The 12943-nt window shown below is 37.7% G+C and overlaps 1 protein-coding gene across 2 annotated transcripts in view; it reads right to left on the bottom strand.

The window, feature by feature from the left end:
• Nucleotides 1-3029: 3029 nt before the first annotated feature.
• The window catches only part of tln1 (talin 1), a 99874-nt gene continuing 89960 nt past the window's right edge, over nt 3030-12943 (bottom strand). For both annotated transcript variants that reach the window (XM_077542976.1, XM_077542975.1), the window contains 7 exons: nt 12113-12218; nt 10523-10647; nt 10154-10279; nt 9903-9965; nt 9636-9818; nt 5830-5955; nt 3030-4330 (listed from right to left, as the gene is read on the bottom strand). In XM_077542976.1, the coding sequence (XP_077399102.1) occupies nt 4196-4330; nt 5830-5955; nt 9636-9818; nt 9903-9965; nt 10154-10279; nt 10523-10647; nt 12113-12218 (864 nt within the window). In that variant the 3' untranslated portion in view covers nt 3030-4195. The remainder of the gene's footprint in view (nt 4331-5829; nt 5956-9635; nt 9819-9902; nt 9966-10153; nt 10280-10522; nt 10648-12112; nt 12219-12943) is intronic.

Genomic DNA, 12943 nt, shown 5'->3' on the forward strand with positions numbered 1-12943 from the left:
CAAATTTGAAAGTAAATCCAAAATGGCAGACTTTCTCTTGAGTTTAACACATGGCTCCAATATACTTTTTTGTAGGTCTTGGGCTGGTCCATATGCCTCCAACTATTCATAGATCTAAGTGAAACCTACAACCGGGGCTGCTTTGTTGAATATTTGTAGGGGGCATCAGTGAGCCATTTTTGACAAATCTGACAATTAAAATATTGATGATTTTGCCAGGCCTGATATGTGTGAAAAGTTTTATGGGTTTTCGTTCATGTTAAGACCGTCAAAAATGAGCTCACGAGGCCAGACGGAAATTTTATTTATTTACTTTAAAATGTACTTATTTAAATTTTCTTCCATATTTGAAGCAATTCTTAATTCCTTTAAGTTCACAATATAATTTAAGGCATACTGATCATTTATTTTTCTTTACACCAAGACTTAAGAAAGAAATTGGTCGGCGTTCCTTATGGTATAAAGTTCCAACAGACTGGAATAACCTTAGATCACTAACCATTTTACATAATTTGAATTCATCTCTATTTATTTATTGTCAAACATCGTGTTCTCGTTTTATTTATTTATATATTCTATTGGACTCATTTGACTTAGACATAATCCCTATTTATTGATGTCATAATTTTTTAATATTTTTTTGCAGCGGATTCATATAGCTCTTTTCTAGACACTCAAAGACGCTTTACAATGGAATGGATACATTATTCGTGCGCTCACACATTCACAATGTGGTGGCGGAAAGCTACTTTAAGTACCCACAGTTGCCTAGGGGCAGGCTGACGGAAGCGTAGCTGCCAGTGTGCGCCTACGGCCCCTCCGACACCACCAAACATTCTCACCTTCCATACACCAGTGTGATCAGCACTGGAGGCAATGTGCGTGTAGTGCCTTGCCCAAGGAAACAACGACACATGACTTGGGGAGAGCAGGGATCGAACAGCCGACCTTCTGGTTACTGAACGACCGTCTCTACACCCTGAGCCACGGCCGACATAATGTATTCACAGTGCTTCTTGTACCTGCAATTGTTAAATTATATACTTTTATACAGTATGTACAGATGTATGGTGGAGGCTGGGAGGCTAGGTTTAGTGAGGCAGTAAGTGAAAGTGATTGGGTGTGAATGTGTTTGGAATAAATGTATTTGCAAAAATGTTGTCTTATGTTGCGGACCAATAATATTTTCCTTATTTTTTATATTACTGTTATGTGTATGTCTGTATGAGTTGGAAGGACCCCCCTCAAAAATCAGACGAGGCATCTCAAGGGGATTTCCTATAAAGCAATAAGTAAACAAACAAATAACAAAACTGTGTTCATCTGTGGTGACTATAATCATTATCAGAAGAGGCAAATCCAGGTCCAGAAAGTAAAAACCCTGCCAGTTTGGCTTTAGCCCCAGGTGCTAGCTAGCTAGCGCCCATGGTGGTCGTTTACCTGCTAGGGAGCTAGCTAGCTAGCATCAATTTAATTTTTTCAAAAACTATGTTGTAAAATACAAATGAAAGTCAAATAACTAATAAATCTGTAAAAAAAATATATTTTTCCACTCTTCCATTGCAATGTCACTGTTTCTATTTCAAAACTATTAACTAATATTGCAAATATTGTCATGTGCTCATGGCATTTCCACAATGCTTTTTTCACGTAACATTTGCATAGAGATTTTTGTATAAAGCGTAGATTGTTGCTTACCTTCAACTGGATAAATTCTAAATTTGGTTATGAAGGTAAACTCTTGGCAGGACTTTATATGAAGGCACATTGCATGTCCAAAACGCAGACCATACAATTAGAATAATAATTTAAAAAAAAGAAAAGAAAGATAAAATGAGCCCAATATTTTGAAAAGTGGAGGCAATAATTTGCTGAATCAGGATTGGAATATAGTACATAGATGTTGATAAAGCTTATGATGACTTTCTTAATTTTTTTACCGAACATTATTTATTAGTCGCTTGTGTTACTGTATTTAAAAACACAGAATTCATTACAGCCTCTATTTGTTATGTCGGATATCTTTACCATACAAAGGTTAAAATCATTTGATCTTGTAGACTATAAAACCATGCAACTAATTTATAAAGCAAAACACAATCTACTACCGGGTAATATTCAAAATATGTTTTCAGAAAGAGAGTGTGGCTATATTCTGGGGAATACATAATTCAAAGACAAAGTATTCACGGATAACAATGAAGTTTTTGCACATCTGTATGTGGAGTGAAACTTTGGAATAGACTGAATACTGACCCATAACCAGGGCTGGACTGACCATCTGGCATACAGTTCACATGCCCGGTGGGCCGGCCTTTTTTTGGGGGTGATGCAGTGCTTTTTAATTGTTATTTTCCTACATTTTACCCCAAGAGATTGAGCCACAATTTAGAGCAACTAGTCCGGTAATGTAGTTCGAAAATAGATCGCAAACTGAAACATCATCAATAAACATCAGTGGCAGAACATGTTAGGCAGGAGTCGGGCTGGGCTGGGCCGGGCCAGACCGGGCCGGTATGCAGAAGTCAAATGTCAGGGCCGATTTTTTTGTGCCAGTCCAGCCCTGCTCATAACAATGTCCATATTAACATATTAATAGTTACAATAGTAGTTAAATGGTTAACATATTACTGGTGTGTCCAAAAGGAATCCAAAAATCGAGGTACGAGGATTCCAGCTGACACCTGCGATATATTAACACAGAGCAGGAGTGGCATGGCTCAGTGGTTAGATTGTCTGTCTCCCAACCTCAAAGTTCTGTGATTGTGCTTCAACTTTTGAGTGTTTTTTTGTGTGTGAATATTTTATTATTTTCTGAGTATTAAGTTTATTCTGTTTAGACTGCGACCAAATATACAATTTTTCAGAGTAAACATTACTGTGTGGAAAAAATTGGTGTCATTTTTGGGGGACAAAAATCTGATTCAAACAGACGTGTGTGTACTTTTGATATTCACTGACTATATCGAGTGCATACCAGAGAATGTACATAAAGGATGTAGCAGTAAAGAATCTGTGTGATAAGTAAATGGAGAGTTCCAATGAAAACTGGCTTTATTGCATATACATAGATAGCTCTTACAGTACACTGCCGCATGGTGCTGTTTTACACCAGCATCATATTCATACCATAAGTGAAATAATGTCTTTTTAAAATGACGGATTTTTCAGTAGAAATTCTACTGTAGCTGTGGCAAAATATTTAAATGGTGAGTTTAAATGATGCTCTGTTAAGTCACAGAAGTGAATAAGTGCATTGTAGGATAAATGACAGGCACCGTGTTGAATTACTTGACACGTTCAATAGAAAGGCACTTTAAAAAATAATGATACAGTAATTTAACATTAGGATCTTAGTTAAGGGGGAAGAATTACTGTAGGTAACTTCAAAATAATGCATAGACAGACATCCGTAAACTATATTGTGACAGTGGACTGTTATTAGTCATGCAGCAGACACAATACTTTGGCAAAGGTTCAATTAATCATTTCACATCCAAATACAGTTAATACAATGTTAAATATAAGGCCTCCTGATTTTTCAACTGTTTCTACTACAATCCAAGACTAAACACTGTCATTGTTTCATTTAAAAAACTATGTTGTAAAATACAAATGAAAGTCAAATAACTAATAAATCTGTAAAAAATATATTTTTTCCACTCTTCCATTGCAATGTCACTGTTTCTATTTCAAAACTATTAACTAATATTGCAAATATTGTCATGTGCTCATGACATTTCCACAATGCTTTTTTCACATAACATTTGCATAGAGATTTTTGTATAAAGCGTAGATTGTTGCTTACCTTCAACTGGATAAATTCTAAACTTGGTTATGAAGGTAGACTCTTGGCAGGACTTTATATGAAGGCACATTGCATGTCCAAAACGCAGACCATACAATTATAATAATAATAATAATAATAAAAAGAAAGATAAAGTGAGCCCAATATTTTGAAAAGTAAATAATCAAACAGTACATATCAAAAAAGCACAGATACCTTGTAAGGATTTAAGGCATATACATCTTTTTTTGTATCAAAGTTAAACACTGGTATTATAGCACATTTCACTTTGACAATGACTTAATTACAGGGACAAATTTCGACTACCGTAATTGCTGTAGAATGAGAGTGGATGTTTCCTCCTCTGCGTGTAGCTGGGTGAAGGATCTTGAGCATTGCACCACTGACTCACTGTTCCTGACCATCTTCCCGCAGCTCTGAGGGTAGAAACTTGTACTGCTGCTGCCTGATCATGGCCAGCCTCTTCCTGGCCTCATCCAGCTCCCTTTCTTTGCGAAGCATTTCCTCTTGCGCGGCGATGATCTGCAAAGCAAATGTTGGATGCTATCAACGGCAATAGGTTGTGTGACTTACTCAAGATGAACATTCCAACGTGATCATGATCAAAGCCTTGCGAAAGAAGTGATGGACTGGCCAGCACTTAATCCTACTTGGGCAATAAAATTGTGTATTTCAGGACAAATATGGCGCACGTTAGATGTTCACCAAATGTAACCCTCCTGTTGGGTTTTCTCAGGAACAACAATAATGCTCCCGGGTCAATATGACCCAGGCATTTAATGATAAAAGCACATCCCAATAAAAACTATTTACCGCTTTCATTGCAAATGTTTTAAATGAACCATTTTAAACAGGTTTCATCATGAAATGTTACTATTTGTAGTCCATTAACTTTAAAATGGGTCAATTTAACCCATGTTTAAACTATGTTTAATGTTCCAAAAACATTCGGATAAACATTAATAACCATCTTGACTGAAGATATGTCAAAAAAGTACTAATTTTTATCTTCAACTTTTAAATGGGTCCATTTGACCTGGGCTATGTTTGTTGTTCCAAAAACATTCCAATAAACAATTAGCAATCATTTTTACTCAAGATATGTCAAAGTGAACCATTTTAATTGATGAGAACTTTCATAGCAAAAAAGTACTCATTTGTATCTTCAACTTTAAATGGGTCAATTTGGGTCAATTTGACCTGGGCTATGTTTGTTGTTCCGAAAGCATTCCAATAATTAACATCAAATTGAAAATAAGTCAAAGTGAAACATTTTAATTGTCTGTCAATGAGACATTTCATACTATTTATACTTTTTCACTCTTAAAATTAGTCAATTTGACTTGTAATGTTGTATACCTAAACCAACCCAATAAACATTGTTTATAGCTTATTATCATTATTATTATTAACCAATTTCATCTCACACACATCAAACGTAGTCTGTTGATGTGAAGTTTTATATATATATATATATATATATATATATATATATATATATATATATATATATATATATATATATATATATATAAATAAATAAAAAGAAATCTTTGTTGGGTAAATTTGACCCAGTATAAGCATATTAACTGTTTTCATTGCAGAGATGTCAAAATGAGCCACTTTTTATTTTCTGTTGGTGCCAAGTTTGATAGTGAAAAGCTAACATTTGTTCTGTAACTTGAAAGTCGTTTATTTTGGTCCAAAACATAACAAGAAAGAAACAGAATTCTATCCACGTAGTTTTCTTAGAGACACTATTAGCCCTGAAAATTTTTTTACCTAAGTCGACACTAGAACATGAATCTTAAAAGTACACAAACAGCCTTTTTTTTTTTTTATCATCACAAGAACCGTTGACAGTTCGTTTGAAGTGCATGAGAAGTTACTAAATGTGTGCCTATTTGATGTATCTGGTCAAATGTTCCTCTCTCTCTTAACCTAACATTCCTGTGGCAGACCATCATTTGTTCATACATTCATTATGAGATTATCAGCTTGAGGTCTCCATTTGGACTCACCTGAGCGATACCTCCCACCATTTTGCTCTTGACCACCACTGCTTGGTCGTCCTGAGCATCAAACGCGGCTTTCTGTGCTGCCTTCACCAGGTTATCCGAAGCTCGCTTCACAGCATTCCCAGCAGCCTACAGAAACACATGCAGCACTTGAGAAAATGCGCATTCAGGTATCAAATCCTATTTCTAGTTGCAAACTTTGATGCAAGGCCATGAATGTGTTTTGCTGATGACATATTTTCAGGGAAATTAGTGAACATATTAGGAGCAACAGAAACACAACTTGGTCTCTTATGTGCAGCAACTCCTTAAAGGGAAAAGGGAGCAACCAAACCTTAAACCCCAAAATCATAACAATGGTGTGCTTTTTTGGGTCCTTGGAAATTACTGTAAAAGGAAAAAGTGTGGACTGGTGTACTCCATTCAAAGCCAAACGTTTCTCTCATTGGTTGAGGAAGGAAGGGGAGTTTTCTCTTTTTGCAGCTCTGTGGTCGGGAGCAGACGCAAAGCTAGCAGTAGAAGACATATTCCACAATCATTCGACTAGTTTATTTTGGGTTAGAATGTTTCTGTTGATCAAACCCTGACATGAACTGTAAGCAGTTGTACTGGTGAGTTAACTATTGAAGTCATGGGATCAATTACGATTAAAAAAATGTAACCGCCTAGCATCCCTAATATATACAAAGAAAAAAAATAGTAGTTTTATGTCAAACATTTCACATGACAGTCTTTCTTTAAAAGATGGGGAGATGAGCTTTAAAAAGCATCATTGCAGAAAGGAGGGACAAGATGCTAACAGTGTAACCACAGGTCAGGGCTAATGTTTCCAGCTCGGCATGCCATTGGTTGACTGGTGGATTGTTTCCAAGCGCTCTCTGGACATAAATGTATGGGAATTACTGTGGTGGCAGCTGCAGGCCCAGAAGAGGAGGGGATAAGCCATTGCTGATTGGATCACAGAACACGAGCTGATGTGCTCTCAGCTAAGATACAGTCAGAAATAAATACAGGAGTTTGCTATGACGGGAGATAGCAAACACTTTCAGTTTGACAATTCATTGGGACCTTGATTTACAAGTGCTTTGATTCCAGTTAGGTGAAAAGGAAAACAATGATACTAATTAAGCTGGAACCACTTAAATGGAACTATGATTGACTCACAAACAACATTTTCCAACAAATAGTGCTTTGAACTGTGCTTCCTGAAATTCACGTGCAACATTAAGCGTAAACCTCATTTGCTCGGTGCTTCACATATTTAATGTTCTGTATCTTTTTGTGTGTGTGTGTGTGTGTGTGTGTGTGTGTGTGTGTGTGTGTGTGAATTCAAACATGTAGCTCCCAAAAAAGGGAATGTGCATGTCATTGTGCTTTATTATTATTATTATTTTAGTAACCTCCTCTACAGAGGGATAGACGACCACTTGCTGCAGCGGCCAGCAGCTGCTCTGCACAGCGGGGACTCTGTGAACCAAAGAGGAACGGGAGCTACAAAGAGAGGGAGCTAGCATTTATTGTCATGCTATTTAAAGGCACACAAATACACTGTTGGAGTCTGTAGTACTTTGTGTGTGTGTGTGTCTGTGCGATTCAAGTTATGTGTATGGCGCTGTTTATTTACTACACCATCAGAAAAAAGGGTATACTGTAGGGGTTGAAAATTTGGGGGATGTGTGTCAGTGTATGCTTTAAACTCGGGACATTCGATACCAGGTTTTTTTTTCAAACCGAGAACCACACTCACCAATACATCTAATACTTTGGATATATAAAATTAAATTTTACACAAGGACAAAAAAATGTGAACAAAGAACTTTGTTTCTGCTTCAGATGATATACTGCCACTGTATAGCGCCAACCAGTGCCAAGGAGGACTTTCTCAATGTCAGATTTTATTTGCCTTCAAGCAATACACTGTTCTTTAAAATCTAGGGGTGTCAAAATCAGTGTGAATTTTGAGTTAATTTAAAGTTCCTTTAATACCACTCATTTTTTTTTAAATGCGCGATTAATGGCCACCCCTTACTTTGAAAGCCTGAGGGAATTCCAGTTGCAACGCAGCAGACACGTCCACGTCAAAATTTAGCAGTAGTAAATTTAATAATGCATATATTTGTGGAGACTGGGGTCAAGTTGTATTTTACAATTTTAAAACTGTGCAGAATTTCGCAAGTTACTTCATGTTAAAGATTAGATAGCTCTTAATATGAAGAGAAAAATGCGCTGAGATGTCACCAACATCTTACAAATGCAATTATGCCACCTAGTGGTAGAAAAAATGACCTCAACACAAATCAATATCACACTCGTTTTTTTACAGTACAGTAAATCTAAATTATTTTTTAACTCAATTTTATGAATTATTAACTAAATTACTGTATCAATGACTAAAAGATGCAACCATATTTCTTTTAGTTTAACATTTTTTCCACTTTTATGTTAACAAGAGAATGTAGATTTTATTGTACAATTAAAACAGATATAAAATTGTGATTAATCGTGAGTTAACTATTGAAGTCATGCGATTAAATTCCGATAAAAAATTGTAATCGCCTGACACCCCTATGAAATCTAACCAGCTATTCTGTGACATGGTTAATTTCAACTTTTTCCTGAAAAAAAATTGTCAATTTATGTTGAGCGATTATGATTTTATAGTACTTTTTAGAGATGTTTTTGCATTAGGTACAGTCACGTGGTTATCGTGACGCAACGCACACTGTGAACACAAATAAAATCGCAGGGCTTTGAATGACTACAAAAGATATTCACAAGGAATTATTGGATCCCACAGCGGACAGAAAATGAGGAATTATGCCCTACAGCAATGAACCACTTCTTTAAAAGCAGTGCAGCTACGGGGGACTCGTCAAAGATTTGTGTCCAGCCGAAAGTGAAGATGAAACTGTGGCTGATGATGAGGACGCATTCAGATACCCCATAGTGAGTAAAAGTTAAGGACCATTTACAAATGACATATTCCAGGGTAACGTATGTGGGACTCGATTTTACATTTACATAAATCACCCTGGAATATGTCATTTGTAGACGGTCCCTAAAATGGACGTTCAAGATCCGGCCAACTTTTACTCTCTCCACCAGCTCCATTTTGTTGTGCTGTTTGTTAGAATAAATGTACATAAGTTATCCCATATTTACTCTTATAGTATTGCAAAGCATGACTCAGGAACTGTGCCCTTATCACAAGATAGCGGCTGAAACACTTTGCGGATGAACTGTTGAACTTTGACTGTTGAAACCTTCAGCGCCGAAGAAAGATACGTTTGTATTATTATCGGCACAATGACTCATATCCGTGATGGTTACTGCTGTGTATTCCCCCAACCTTTAGAGCAGGGTTCACCAATTCCGGTCCTCGAGGTCCGGAGTCCTGCAGGTTTTAGATGTTTCCGCCTACCAACACACCTGATACTAAAGATCAGGATCGTTATCAGGCATGCTGATGGGCTGATTATATGAATCAGGTGTGCTAGTGGGCGGAAACATCTAAAACATCCAGGACTCCAGACCTTGAGGACCGGAATTGGTGAACCCTGCTTTAAAGCAACAACGATTGTGTAACCAGGGACTGCCCTAAATGAAATAAAAAGAGAGGGCTGGGCTGGTGCTTCAGAGCGGTAGGAGATTGTAACTGTGCACATCTCTGTCCGTTCTCCTCGCGAGCAAAAATAATCTAAGTCTCTTGTCTTCCTTCCTTGTCTGTTGTTTATTTAATGTTCTAGGTTGACTGAACCTGACACTGTTCCCTACCCCTACAATAGTAGACAGTGGCATGCAGGGCTAACCTGAAGCCTCTTCATGGTCTGGGAGTCTTGGTCAGCCTTGACCTTGCAGGCCACCAGAAGCTGAGCAGTGGATGCTGCCACCTGCTTGGCGGAAGATATGAGCTTCTCCTCACTTGCGTGTCCCTGAACTGCCGAGTTGGCAGCCTCACAAAGGTTGTTGGTAGCTGCGGCTACCATTCGAGCCTAAGGAGTCAAAGGCATTGACATGTTATAGTTGGCTATCAGATTTTCTGATACGGAATTAAAAGCTGGACGCAGAGGACTCACAGCAGAAATCAGACCCTGAGACCACTGTCCGTCATCCACTGCATTGGCTGGAATGGTGCCCACCTGGAAATATGGAAATGGCTCATTCTGTTAGGTTTACATATATTTTGCTGGGCAATGGATAATTAACTCATCAAAGTTATTATCAAGATAAAACATATTTAAATGAATATATGCATATTTATTTTAGGGAATATTAGAATATTGTCATTGTGGTTTGTGTAAAGGTACAGATGTTGGGTGAGCCATACCTTTCCTTGGGCCACCAGCTCCCTCTGTGCTGCTGAAGCAGCTTTGACCAGAGCACTGGTGGCAGCGGCAATAGACTTGGCAGCCTCTAGAATTTGCTCCTCAAAGTTCAAGCTCTCATCTGCTTCCTGTTTAAGGAGAGGGAAAGCGACAGTCAATAAACACATAATGTGCGACGGCTGTGATGAGCTGTGAAGCACTTGTTCAAACAAAAAGGTGCCCTCATTTGGGGAAGTTAACATCCAAGGACAGGGGTCAAGAATAACAAGATGAGAGATATACAATCTCTCATGCCATGGAGAGATGGGGTTTATATACTGTATAATAAAATGCTGTATATAAAAAAAAAAAATACTGTATTTAAAAAGAACCTTGGGTTTGGTCCTGGGTCTCAGCTGCTCCAGTTTCTTTGCAGCTGCTTCAATGGCTGCTGCTGCTCCAAGCAGCTCATTCTCAGCGATGACAGTAGGATCCTCAGGATCCACCCATTCGGTGCCTACAACACACTAAGAATGTTTCCAGCACTTTGGAAGACATGGTACTAGCTTCCACCACCTCCCCGAGACACATTTTATTACACATTGTAATATATAGCACGGACTTAGTCATATATATATAACAAAACAAACACACACACAAAACAAAGAGGATTCCTGGGGAGTGTGGGGGACTAAGTCGAATAAGTCCACCACAAAAATAGAGGGACTCAAAATGTTTGCCCTGAGGCTTCATCAACAGCATGTACGTCATCCAAACAGACATTTCCAGGCCCTTTAAACATCCATTTGACTGTATCTATCTAATGACTAGGGTTGGGCATCGTTCAAATTTGGACGATTCCGGTTCCAATTCGGATTCGGTTCCAGTTCCTAATGACTCTCAGTTCTTTTCGGAAAACCAAAAATGAAGTAGCTAACCAGTTATTTTTTGGATGAACTTCTCTTTGTTTTTAATTTCATGAACTTTGTATTGAATTTGTCAAAGGTCAGTTTTTAACCAGGATAAACTATGAATTTTACTTTTTCTCAGGAGAGTTTTATTTCTGAGAACTTCAAGAAAATGAATAAAATAAACAATAAAGCAGCAGGTACTGAACACTGATTAATGGGCTAACAGTGTTGTTTTTCAATAGACACACACAAACGTAGCATTTGAGGGGCACGCAAGGAAAATGCACTGAATATCTAATCTGAGCAGTCTAACTAAACATATACTATACACTTTATCAACTGGATTCTGTGTATGTGGAGGTGTTTTACCATTTTATTTGAAGTGCAACCTCCTTTGATATATTATTTGGTGACCAGTTCAGGGTGTATCCCTCCTTTTTGTTTGTTGAATTATTTGTTGCATTTGTTTTCGGTGGCTTCTTCTGCACGGTGAACTAGGCATCAAAATTTATCATCAACATTTTAACACCTGAATGATTCCTGGAGAATCAGCGGTGTAATGTAAGCTGGTACGTCTTCGTATGCTGAGTCGAGCCAGAATAGCGCCAATTAGATTGAGCCAGTTTTAACTCAAAACGTGACACTAAAGGTCCAAGTGCTTTTCCCCCTTCGAACACGGAGCCGTTCTGAAAGAGACAGGACTTACTGCCCGACCCCCACCGTGCAGCAAGACCAACAGGAAGTCAGACATTCCAGGAAGACTCAGTTGCCATTGTTCTTCTTTTCCGGAGAATCACCAGCTATATCGTCCCCTCTTGCTACGGAGTCAGCAGTTGCACTGCGAGGCTTATTAGCATTAGCTGCTAATCAAAGGTAACCGGGCTACTTCTCTTGAGACAATCTTCTACAACAGCTGCTTTGTTTGTTTAGAATACATTACATAGCCACTAAAAGATTATATAGTTTAGTCAAGAGTATATCAAACTCCTTCACACAAAAGCACAAAAAAGGTCATACTTAAAAGCACGAACAAACATATCAAGGAATCAAATAATGTGGTGTGAACAATACCTTTCATGGCCTCTGCAGCCTGGATCAACTCAGTGACAGAGCCTGCAACCCTTTTGGAGTAGTTGGCCAACTGCTGCTTCATATCATGCGAGGGCTTCTGGATAATCTGATTGAGGGAGTGAAAAAACAAGATTCTGTTTAATATATCATATGCATAACTGATCTATCTGGAATCTTGCATCTGCCAGATAATTTAGTGAATTTAGTGTTCTCAAATTCTCACACTTTACTGCTACTTAGATGGGTGTGACAATCAAGTGGTACTTTCACTTTTAACTTTAATTCTCTGACTTCATCATTACCTCAATTTTTCAAAGTAGCACCACATTATGGATCCTCCATCGTGCTTAACAGTGGGAAAAGTTTGGTTTGGTCTCATTTTTTTATATCATAAAACCCTAGCATTTCAACAGGGGTGTGTAGACTTTTTTTATAATCACTGTATATGCAATGTTATTTTTTTTCTAGGAATGAAAAGTAGACGATAAGGAAAAAAAAAACATCCTACCTACTGTTAATGTTACCTAAAAGAGCTCAATTAAAATAAATCTTTTCAAAGGGGCAAGCAGAAATAAACAGCTGTGGTGGCACAAGTGTGCATTCACTTTTATAAGTGGGCATGTGGCTGTATTCAGAATGAACCAATCACATTCAAACTAATGTTAAAACAGTCAGCACACACTTGCCACCATTTAAAAAAGTGCCTCTGATTAACCCCAAATAAACTTCAGATGTTTTAGTAGTCTTTTCTTGACATTTTGTTGAAAAAATGAAATTATTTATTTTAGACTCTCTATTTTTAGTCAGACTTGTGGGCAATTACTGCTTAAT

The sequence above is a fragment of the Vanacampus margaritifer genome, chromosome 14, assembly GCF_051991255.1.
Source record: "Vanacampus margaritifer isolate UIUO_Vmar chromosome 14, RoL_Vmar_1.0, whole genome shotgun sequence".
Lineage (NCBI taxonomy): Eukaryota > Metazoa > Chordata > Actinopteri > Syngnathiformes > Syngnathidae > Vanacampus > Vanacampus margaritifer.